Source organism: Columba livia, chromosome 3 (assembly GCF_036013475.1).
Source record: "Columba livia isolate bColLiv1 breed racing homer chromosome 3, bColLiv1.pat.W.v2, whole genome shotgun sequence".
Lineage (NCBI taxonomy): Eukaryota > Metazoa > Chordata > Aves > Columbiformes > Columbidae > Columba > Columba livia.
The window spans coordinates 91,466,154-91,478,638 of NC_088604.1; the positions used below are offsets into that span (position 1 = coordinate 91,466,154).

At 41.8% G+C, this 12,485-nt stretch overlaps 1 protein-coding gene across 6 annotated transcripts in view; it reads right to left on the minus strand.

Annotated features, from left to right (window-relative positions):
* Nucleotides 1-12,485, minus strand: part of TTC7A (tetratricopeptide repeat domain 7A) — a 176,053-nt gene that overhangs the window by 37,335 nt on the left and 126,233 nt on the right. For all 6 annotated transcript variants that reach the window (XM_065059764.1, XM_065059765.1, XM_065059763.1 and 3 more), the window contains one exon: nt 2,350-2,552. In XM_065059764.1, the coding sequence (XP_064915836.1) occupies nt 2,350-2,552 (203 nt within the window). The remainder of the gene's footprint in view (nt 1-2,349; nt 2,553-12,485) is intronic.

Consider the following 12,485-nt stretch of genomic DNA (forward strand, 5'->3'; position numbering starts at 1 on the left):
GCCCTTTTTATTCGATGCATAGCCTTAAAAAACTTGTTTACTGCACATGATTCCAGCTCTGTTCTGAAGGCAGAATGATTAATTTCTTTACAGGCTTTTCTATAGTGCTCATCAGATGCTTCTAACTTGTTATGTGCAATTTCCTTGCTTTTGGAAAAACATACAAAGGAATGACATTATGTGGCATCCTATAACTACTGCCATGATTCATACATATCAGCAGGGATAGACCAGACCTTAGCTAACAGGTGTAAACCACAGGCTGCCAGCATGGCCAAGCTAAAGGAGATGAGGCACACACTTAAGCAAGTGATTTTCACTGGTATTCGCTGGCACCAGGTTGGAAAGATTCAGAATTTTAAGGAGAATGCAGACTATGAAGAGGAAGGACTCGTCCACGTTCCTTTGTCTCTCTCCTAAGACCGACCCTTCTAACTCACCCTTTCCAACATGCCGACCCATCAACCCAGGTGTCTTGGCCTGGTTCCTCGACTCAGTCGCATTCTTCTTATCTATCTGGTATTACCCAGTGTTACCTATCTTATTGTATCTTATTTTCTTCCTATCCTTATTTATCTCACTTTGTTATTGAGTTTATCTTTCCTCTTTCATACTTGCTTATGGACTGAGTTTCTGCCTCCAAATTCCCCATCTCCCTGTCTTTTTCATCTCTCCTAAATTTCACTCCCATCCTTTGGCTAAGAGATGATGGAGCTCACTGGGGTTTGGGGGGGACGAGCATTCATAGACTCCTTAGAGGTTTCAGAAATATGTATCTATTAAGTACACATAAAATGTTTTTTAAAGGTTATCATTTGGATAACCTAGGAATTATTTTCTTTGGGATGGTAAAAAGCACATTAATGACGTTACAAAGACCACCCATTCTTGACCAAATCCAGAGACACGAAAGCACAGTAAAGAAAACATCACAAAAGCTTTTAAGGTCTCTTATTTAGCCTCATTTTCAGAAACAGTTAAGTCATATTGGGTGACATTTTCTGAAGTAAACTGGGCCAGCACAGATACGCATCTCAAAAATTTTTATTCCAAATGGCTATAGTTTCAGAGAATTGCAAGCAACTGAAAGAGGAAGACACAGTACGTGGTTCTGCCCATAAAACAAGACAAAAATGAAAACTATTAGTATAGTGTTGGCATCTAACTTGATGGCTGCTCTAATATCAGTGACTTGTCTGAAATTCTGATGCTAGCTGAGCAAAGAACACCATTCTATCTTGCCATGTTTTTATTGACTGATTTTGTAAAGGCTGGATCACAGTAATGAAGTAATATTGCCCCATATAAGCCTGACATACGCACAGCTGTTTTGCAACCTTCTCTTGAAATATGCACCGGCTATTCACTTGCTGGTTTTGCACTAACCATTCATTATTACCAAATATCTCTTCCCTTGCCTGTAGGTTCTACTATTTTATCTCAATCATAACTTCACTTTACATTTGCCCTCTTTTGCACTGATAACCCTTCTGTTTTGGAGTGGCCTGCAAACCTCATCAGGACCAAATTTATGTCAGGAAATACAAATCTGCTAGCAAAGACAGAACGTGGTCACATGGATATAGAATTCCTGTAAGAATTATATTAGTCAAGAAAGACCTCTAAAATCCCAGAGAGACCTAGTAAGGGCTACAGTTGCCAAGACACATCCTTAATGAACTGTAATTAACTGTTCTGATTTCATAAGAGAAGTGGGTTTTGGTCTTCCACAAAGCTCCCTGTATTGTTATTTTTATTAAGCTCTAGGCCCTGCGTCAGTAAATAAGTTTGTTTGGGGGATGGTGCAACAGAAAAAACACTTGCTGGATAGGAGCGTTACCAAAAAAACCCCACAAATGTGGAGTCACAGCCTGTACACAAGGTTGGAGGCTAAGCAACAGCTTAAGATAGCAACAGATTAATTTTATAATAAACTCATTTGAGTAGACACAAGACTCTAACCCAAGGTTTACAAACCCCGTATGTATCTACATTGTATATCTATATTCTATTGTTATTTAGTTTAGATATTTCAAACATCAGTCATACCGCTTATTTAAAATGCATAACAGTTAGTAGGAAAAGCAGCAGAGCAGTGAACTGACTTGAAAAACCATCAGCCTTTGTCAATTAAAATATTTACTTCTGACACAAGTCCTAATTAGCTAAAAACATTCAATCCAATCTTAAAATAGAGGTTCAAGCTACCCAATTTATTCTTGGAACAGTCACTTGCTCTCAGGATTAGGAAGACAACAGCATCCAGAGCAAGCATGAACCCTCTCCCCTCTTGTTACAGTTAATCAGGAACATAAATACTGTAATGGAGCTGAGCCCCTGCAAACTCACCAGGCTGTGCATAATTTCCACTCCAGCTGGATTCACTGTGAGCGCTTCATCATACAATTGCCTAGCCTCCTCCAAATTGCCTTTCATCTCTGCAAGCCTCCCACGCATGTACAGTACAGCATGAGATGTGGGGAAAAGACTCGCTGCCTCCTGGATACAAAAGCCTGCTTCTTTCAGATGCTGCTGTTCCATGAAGAGCTCAGCTGAAAAACAAAAAAGACCTTTCCATTAGTTGAAGTAAGTCAGAGACCTTTCTTCACATTCATTACATATCATCACCCTTAAGCATATTAAAACATGAAGCCATGATCATGCACAGTGCTTTGCTACTATGGTTAGTGGATTGACAGAGTGGATTTATTTTTTTTTTTAATGCTAAGGGCTCTATACAGATGTTCATAGACATCTTTAGGTGTTGTCCTGACAGAAGATGGCCTTAAGGATTCCTCAATCAGGAATGTAAACAGTGCCGAACTGAGCCCTAAGGAAGCAGGGCTGGTAGCCACTTGGAGCCATCTTTTGTATTTCCAAATAACCTGAGGGGAAAAAAAGAACAGAATAAGCAATCACTGTCTAACTGAGAACTTTAAACATGTCAGAATAATAGGATACATCTGACTGAGTTAGACACTAGAAAACTTTTGTAAAAGAGTATGTCCACATTTTAAAAGATGATTAAGGATGCTTATTTGTCTAGTTTATGAGATAGTTGGCTCTTAAGTGTTCAGAGACTATTAAAATCAAAAGGCTTGTATCATAGAGACTTACATTGTTTATTCACACATTTACTTCCTCATACATACTCTAAAGAAAACCAAAAGAGCTTTTGAAGAGACTGCTCAGTCATTTACTTTCTCCAACTATCAGCAACTATGTTAGTAGTTTTCTTAGGAAAAATAATATAACAGGCATACTAATGTGCTTTACTGGCAATTTGTTAATCAAATAATTTCTCATGTAAAACTTAACATTTCATAACATATCTCATGGCTAAACTTTATCATTTCTGAGGATTTATTATGCATTTAATCCTTGCAAAAGGCTTCAAAAGTAATACTCAATTTTCACTGCCACGTAACTGAAAAAGGAAACTGTATTTTTGATACACATATACATATGCATGCACATACATATATATAATACTCTCTCTTCATGCGGCAGCCATTGCTCTTTGGTCCATAAGCTGTTTGTGTTCTGCATGTTATCGCTGCAAAAGCTCCAAGTCTCTTGTTTTGTTTCAACTGACGTGGAAATGCAGTAAGTATTGACAGCTCGAGAGTCCAATTTGAAATAACTAATTTAGGCTCCAGATTTAGAGAAATAATTCTGAAATTAGACGTGACCTTAAATGCCCTGACTTTTAAAGGCAATGAGTATTCTCAGGAAGTCTCTGTGAGGGGGGAAATTAGCCTGAAAATTCCTCTTAAATAGCTTTGAAACTGCCAGTTTCAAAACGCTGGAAGACCCAGATGACTGTAGGGACTTGGCACGCTGACATGGAGCTTGCTGGGTAGAGGTGAGCAGGAGAGCATCTCAAATGCAGCCCTCCCTCACCATGGAAAGGTTCCTCCTTGGCCTATCTGGCATGACACTGAGACCACAAATAGCACTTCTATTGGCACAGTGCAAATGATCATGCAGTGAAATGAGAACGTGCTCCAATATCATTCCTCTTCTGAAGGGGTCCTTCTGGAAGAAGGGTGAGACACTGTCAAGAAAATGTTCAAATATTTCTTAGACATTCCCAGGTTGTGCTACAGATAAATGTCATTCTCCAAGGCTGTCAACATGAGCAAAACTTTAGTTCCTTGGTAAGAGCTACACTCTTTAAGAGTGACTCATCTACATTTCTCTCTGCTTAATCATTATAAGATCTCAGCATGCATCCCTTCCCTTGGCTCCAAGAGGCTGCAGCTATCTATAACAGAAAGCAAAGCCATGTACCTTGTCAAGCTGAATATGTGTGCAGCCTTATTCAAAAGTTTGTAGGGCAGTATTTTACTTGCACTTCCCAAGGAACAGAGCATTTTCCTGCCTGGTGCTGCAGAGCAGCCGATGCCTTGTGTGTGGCAATAATGAGGATGGGGATGTGCAAGGTGACAACTCACAACTTGAAGATAAACACTTCATTTGCAAAGTTAGCACAAACCTAGCAGCACAAAAGAAGGGGTGGCACTATTTGAAGTCAGCAGAAGTTCTGGATATTGCCATATTAAAAGCTCTATTAGCAACTAGCAGCATAACGTGACTTGTTTCATTTTAGAGAAGAACTGGGAGCAAAGGAGTTTAGATGTGAAATCACACACAGCTGGTGTTTCAATGCATACAAAATGGAGAGTACTTATTTTTTCTTTCAATGGTACCTGTAAATCTTCTTCAGTAATAACAATTATTTAGAGGAAGTGCAGCAACACAGAATCTAAATAAGATCTACATATTGTATTTTATGGTATGGCAATGTAGCATATTAAAGTTCAGTCCATTTCTTTGCAGTTCAGCATGATTTAATGGTGTGGGAGGCCTAATTTGCATAAAAAAAGAATGAGAGAGGTGCCTTTGGGTTATGAAAGGAGTGCACTCACTTAGCTAAAAATAGACATTAAGGGAAATCTTTAAGGCCTGCATTGGAAAGTGTTTTCTGTGAACTCATTTGTCACTTCTATTATGTACTCATTTTATTTTCAGATTAACAAGATACAAAACATGGAATAAAAACACAGCTAGAGGCAGAAATCAAGCCCAAAAAACAAGGGCTCATTAAATTTATCATGGTAATATTCCTGCCTCCTCAGCAGTACTGAAAAAGCTGAAACACCTGTCTTTGCATTACCTTGGTTAACAGACTCCTGTCCACTGGATTATTCAGCATATCTCCTTGTATCACCTAATTATGCCGTAAACAGACATATTAACCACATTAACAGCCCTTGCGAGGAAGTTATGTTATATGTGTTATATGTGTGGCACCTGATTCCACTCCAGTGCAGAGGGTATCTCCTCAGGTTGACATAGGTAGAGAAGATCTGTAATCCTCATCCAGTACAAGCTTCGGTGTTCCAGGGAAACCATTTATGAACCTCCAACTATGGGACTACATTGTTCTTCACACTGACATTCTTCACAGCTTTGAATCCAAAGGCCATGTTTGCAAGCTTCCTTGCTCTCTCAATTAAAATCATCTTTATAAAAACCTAAACAAATGTACATTCTGTTTTGAACTAAGTACCACCAAAGGTTGTCTGAACGCTACTGAGCAAAGAGAGATGGTCATCCTGGAAGCACCACCTCAATTAGCCTCTCTGGATAAACACTAGAACCTCCGAGTGTGAAAGATTATCAGGAAATATTTCAGCATTTTTACCTATAGGTATGGGCTAAGACTTTGCACTGCAGAGATGGGCAAAGAGAGGATGAATTGTGTACTGTCTACTTTCATTCACTACTTGAAGCTTGAGCCTGCACCCAGTGAGAACATGAGCAGCTATCCAGCTGACTCCAAGGTCCAGCCTAGCACAATACCTTTCTTTCCCATATCCACCTTACACTTCCCACCCGTGCTCTCTGGAAGCAGCTTTTTCTGCTGTTCTTCCAAACACCTGTCCTCTTCTCGTGGCTATGGCCAGTCTTAATGCTGGGTCCAGTCCCTTAGCGCAGCACTCATCTCCACTCAGATTATCATTAACTCCTAAAATGAGCTCCTAGTTCTTCCAGCTGTTTCTGCTAGCATTTAAACTCATCTACAGTGAAGATCCTCAATTAAGTGAGAATTCCCAGAAGCATATCATCAGCAAGTGCTCTCGAAAGACCAGTAACTAATGTACAGACTGAGAGTACTGCCCAGAACACTGACAAAGCCGGCTCTCCTACTGTCAGGCTCTTTGTTTTTTTGTCTCCAAGATAAATTATTTGACAGAACTGTGTTACGGAGTCCATCAGAAGCGCAACAACAGTGTAATGTAGGAATGTGTGCATCACAGTGTTAATCTGAGGAACAGAGCTGCCTCCCATCACCTTGAACACTGACTCTATTCCCCATTTCCTAAGTGTTTCAAAGCAGTGTCAAGAGTGATTGTGCTTGTCACCACAGAAACAGCAACAACTGTAATTCTAACCAAAAAGTTAAATTTATTTGAAATGTATTTCTGCAATGTGAACAACCCAAGAGGTAAAATTTCATTCCTTGCAAGTCACGTCTGGTGTTACCCAAGATGCAGCACTTAACTCCCACAAGCAGACTGCGCCACATCACTCGGTTGTGCATGCCTGCTGGATCTAAAGCACTTGTCTACTCTCATCCACCCTGAAAATGCTACTGCACAGTGACATGGCCAGTGCAACGTGGCCAGGTGACCAGCAGGATGGTGCAGCAGGGAGCAGCCCTTCACGCTTCAAGAAGGTGAGGATGTGTAGGGAAGTAATTTCTGTTCCACATCATCTGCCTTCAGGAGCTATTAATGCTTGTTACTGCAGCAGCCCGTAGCCAGTTGGAAAGACCCACTCCTGTGAGACAGCTGTGCCTTCAGCAGTGACTACGGAGCTATTACCTTGACAAAGGGTTCCCCCCGCTGCCTTTCCTTTCTGGCAGGTGACGCTTAGTCATTGTTCTGTATTATGACACCACCCTGCACACAGTAGCTTGACAATTTGCAAGCAGATTATATGGAAGATTCTTCAAGCCATATCCTGGCTGCGATAATTTCTTCTGATGCAAACTTTTGATACAGAAATTCAGGAGAGCAGAAACTGACATGTGTCTCCAGCCACCTGAGCTCTGCTGCTTGCTCTTTTGAATGAAACAACAGATTTAGATCCTCAAAGGCTGCCTTTGCATGCAAATGGGTAGTTAACTTAAATCCAGGGACCCACTTCAAATTTCCAGGCTTCGCATCTCACAGGGGCCAAAATGGCCACTAAGTGTTAGAATGAAAATTTCTGGAAGCAACACCGAACTACCACAGGCTACCTTCTACACTAAATGGCACAGTCAAAACCTTACTTGAAATACTACAAGATAGCCGGGTTCCTAAAGTGGGGCCCTGCTCACCCGTGAGGAAACAGCTCTTTTCCAGCTGGGAGAAGTAAGCCACCATCTTGCAGGCAATAAGGCCACCATTGATAAAGGGGACATAAAAATGCTTCTGTTGGAAGGGCACCTTTTGGGTTTTCTTGTACCCTCTCTCAAAACACATGTTACTGCCTATAATCAAAGAAAGGACTTCTAAGTCGTCATAAGTCTAAATTCCTATTTTCTCTCTCTGGTATGAATAAATGTCCTGCTTCTTTCTTGATGACTGTGTACGCTTTATCACTTGCCCAAAAGTTACCGAGCAGCTGAGGAAATACCAGTATTTGGGACCCTCTGTAATTCCATGGGTACCACTGGTAGCACAACCAGTTTCCCTCCATCTCTTGGTGAAGCATCAACAGACTGCTGAACAAAGAGCATTGCCAGTTGCTGCCTGCATCCTTCTCGAGCCAGTGTTCTCACACACATGCATGTTTGCATGTCCCAGATTTCGAGAAATGGTATGTGCTCTTTGAAGATTACCCATGCCAATGGATTATCAGTCCACAAAGTTCCACATCCTGCTCCAGCAGTGAGAAATATCCAGAAGCCTCAGGAATGGGGGAAGCAATCCAAAATGCCCAGTACCGATACAAGGCCAAGACTCCTTTTAACTTTTTAAATTCACTGTTCACAGAAAATAAAATAAACCAGGCTAGAGAATGTAGATGAAAACCCTAGTATGCCCCTGAGCACATTCAGGTGAAGAGAAACGGGGAATTTGGTGATCCTTAGCCTGCACCAGAAGTCTAGTACAGAGCTTGCTAAACCAGGAGGCTTAGCAGAACCACTGCTGGCTTCTTCACTTCACTAGTAACATTTTAAAGGGGACCAAACCAGCTCACACTACCATTCCTATCTCCCGTGTGAAGTGTTCCGAATCCCTGCTAGTCAGTAAACACTGCAGGGCAGCCATCTTTGCAGCACACCTTTGTTCTCCTCAGTAACAGCTGTGCGATGGAGGGCGCCCTCCTGCTCCCCCTCGCCAGGCTCCAGCTTTTCATACGGCTTTGTGTCACTGTAAAGAGCCACAGAAATCAGCAGCACTTATGGAGCCCAAGAACTCAAGCAACGAATGAGAAAGTTCTAAATTTGAAATTCTAAAGTTTGAAAGCAGCTAAAAAAAAAAAAAAAATAAAAATTTAAAAAAAATAGAATTACTTCAACAACCAGTGCTGCATCACAGGACAGTATCTGGCACAAGCTATTCTGGCAATGGCAGTAAAGATGTCTCCCAAAGCTGATAAACACCTTTAATATCAGAGCTAATAACTTGAGGGGGTTTAGGATGGCAAAAAGATGCAGGAAGGAGGAGCGTTTAAACACCCGTGCGCAAGCTGTGCAGACAGGAGGGGCAGAGGGGGCCTGGCCGTGCCCATCCTGTCACCCGTGGTGCGGCTGCGTGGCCACAGACCAGCCGGCCTTGGAGAGCCCAGCCGCTGGCCCCGACGACACGTTCTCGTGGAACAAAGCCCATCTCCCCTAACACAGTTGTTGTTTTTTTTTTCCCCAGGAACTGGCCCATATGGAATAAAATAAATAAATCACAAGTATTTTGTGAAGGGACGGAAAAAAAAAAGTTCCTGCTGCACATAACTCGGGGGAGCAGATGTTTTTCCATTAGCTCACTGCTCGCTGCTACACTGGCTCTCTTTACGTTTCTCGTGCATGGCATGTTCTTTAGAATATTTTTTTTCCTAGCGTCAACTAGCATGTTACTGAGACAGCAGGTAGCCCACTCCAGCCCCACTGTAACTACAAGGAATAGTTATTCTAGTAGTTTTTCTTTAAATGCTCCTAGCCTTAGATCTACCTGGTGAGGTCTGCAGGCTGCGCTTAGCAGGCATTTAGCCAATCTTAGATCAAATTACCAGACTTACTTTGCTGTGAGTGGCCATATTTGGTAAAGTATTGGGTTAGTCAAGAAGCTAAATTGTCAGATATGAAGTACTAGTAAAGACAAACGAAGTGGACATTGTAGTTAAACGTAAAGCTTATAATATAGCAACAGGAGCTGGAATATTAGAACTCTTATTAAAACTGGCTTGCAGCATTCTAAATAGTGCATACAGTTATTACTGCCTGGAAATATAATCACACATGCTTCAGATAAGAAATCAGTTATTCAAAGAGCTTAAAACTATTAAAACTATTTGTTTCCACTACTGGCACGCTTTGCTCTCTGGGTCAAAAGTGATCTTACAACATGTCAAATGAAGGTAAATTTTTGTCATAAATTTGAACCATTTCAAGTCTATTTACCTTAGTCAAACAGTTTGACTGTATTTTCTAAACAGAACAGAGGAGTACTGGCACAATTTTAAAAAGGAAATAAGAGGTAGAAATAGTTCCTAGGTCAGACATTTCTCTTAGTAACACAAGCAATTTTATCACCAGTAGTCTCAAGGATTCCCCTTGCAGCTCTTCCTGCAACAAGAGGTGGAAGGAGTTAACAAGCTTTGGCAATGCTGCCGAAGTTCCTTCCCTTCTCTCAAAGTTGAATTCAAGCTCTCAGTCACAAAAAGTAGAACAAAGAGGAAAAAACAGCATATGGATCGCAAAAAGAACACCTGTCCCCGAGCTGCAGCACAGCAGCATGCACACTGCAGCACCCTCCCTTAGTACTCCTTCAAATGACCAGCTAGGGCCAAGAATAATGTTTGTTTAGGCTTCTTAATGGTAAAGCCTAACTAGACAACTCTCTCCTTTTAAGAAGCCGTTTCATTTCAAGAGGACTGGGAGGTTATTGTTAAAAGGGACCAGACAAGCTGTGTTAATCACAGTCTTTGCTGCAGAACACTTGAGAACAGAGTAATGCCTGTTAGCATTCCTGTAAGCGCGCCTGCCGCAGGGAGTGAACAAGCTCTCTAGTCTTTGGGGACAGCAGACCTTGCACTCTTCCCAAGCTAACTGTGACTATCTACAGGGAAAACAGGAAGATATGGAAGCCCACTGAAGAAATGTGCTAAGTACCCTGCTGCAGATGACTGTACTCCCAGCTGGTCCTACAAGAGATGGCTGGACATAAGATTAACAGTGAGAATTCACAGTTTTATTGGGATGTGTGAAAGAGAAGACAACTCCTCCTAGAGACCACAGATCCATCAAGTAGCTCTTTGGTTGCTAACAGTAAGCTACAAAAAATTGCTTGCAAAGCTCAGTAGGCGCTGCTGTGAGGAAAGCCAAGGTGCATCAGCCATTGTATAGTGCAGCACATTTGGATTTAGCAGCTGCACTTCCAAAGCTGCTGCTTTTTTATCTTACCTACATAATGATGCTGTTCATAAACCCAGAAAAGTTACAGATAAAAACTACTAAGTCTATGCCCTCCTCTTATGCATGAGATAAGCTCTTTTGTCCCGTAAGAGAGATACTTAACTATTTGCACAGGGTTTACAGTCTCCCTCCCTTCAGCCACTGTTAAAAGAATGCAAATGTTCTCAGGCAATAATTGTGAGTGCAACAAGGGCTCTCCAGTTCCAAGGGACTGAGGATGCTTCTGCAGAAGGCAAGAACTCCTGTTGCAGCTGCAGCTGGAGGGGGACACAGTAAAAACTCCCCCACAAAAGCACCATCTGACAGCTACCACCCACTGTCCACCCCCTTGCAAGTATCTGTGCTGGCTTTGTGGCCTGGCCTGGCCACAGGTGGGCTGTGAGGACAGCCCCACATAGCTGCGGGACAGCTGGGTTTGGGTGCCTCTTTCCAGTCCAAGTGTGGAAAGCTCCAACTGGATCAGTTGGTTGGTACCATTAGGTTTTATGCCTGGGGATATGAAGTGGCACGGAAACTGTAATGGCTCTAATGGATTCCAGACGATTGCAGCCTGGCGCCCTAAATCCATATCCACACACAGAGACATGGCCAGCTGCGTCCTGTTAGTGTCTGAAAAGGACGGATGCTTTGTTATAAATGTACTGTAGTATGAGGCTAGGAAACGGTAATAATTTTATCTAAAGATTTATGATTCACGCTAAAAAGGTTAAAGTGTTAATGATAACAAAAACAACAATACACAAGTCATTTCCCAAAGGCAGATTAACATTTTTGCCCTTTAGAGATAGGACACTGAGGTATGAAAAAGTTAGGCAACTTGCCTAGAGTCACCAGATGAGTCATTGACTGAAAAAGGACAAGTCCAAGCTAAGCTAAACCTGATAGAAATCTACAGCACACTGGTGTGGTTCTGTCATGAATATGAAGGGACTCCAGATGCAGGGATCAGAGTATTACGGTAATCGCCTGTTGCCTTCCACAGCTGTTAATTTTGGGCTGAGCTGTAACGCAAAATCACATGACTACCTCAACTGTTTGTAACCATGCATTTCTGTTTAATCTGTTGTTTATGAAACATCTCTGTTTTGGAAGTTATTAACTTGTTATGAGTGTGCCTGTTCCTTCTTTCCCCTCCTGTTCCAGATGGGAATGATTCACATATGGGGGGGTCAGTGATACCCTTTTGGACTATTGCACTTACTAAGCCCAGTGTAAGGTCTGACTCCCTTTCAAAGAAGTCCTCTAGTTATCCAGGCACTGTGCCCTTCTCCACAAAGACTACCCCAAAACACCTGCATCTCTCCTCATCCCTCAGGACACCAGAAGGCAGCGACTTCCCCACTACAGTGAGAAGAGAAAGGGCACTACCTCACCAAGAGCTCATTAAGATGCATCCATAACAATAACTGGCTTCCATAATGAAATCACAAAGCAGTCACTGTAGGTATTTCCAGAATATCAATCCTGATACAAGTCTAGTTAAATGTAGGAATGAAACAAACCAAAGATTCAAAAAAACGACAGGACAGAAAAGTTACAGCTTATAAAAATAAATTATATCTAAAAGAATTAATTAACACCTTTGAGAAAGGCAGTTGATTTATGCTGAAAAATAATTGTAGCAATTCACAGGTAGGTCATAGCAAGCACTAGGTCTTTATTGCTTTTGTCTTTTCACATATCCGCAAAAATGTAAAGTGCCTAGAGCTATCTGCAGGATGATGGACAACAGACACCTGACTACTCATTACAATAAACTCTGGGGTTTTTTGCTCCCCACCAGCCTCCTCTGCAA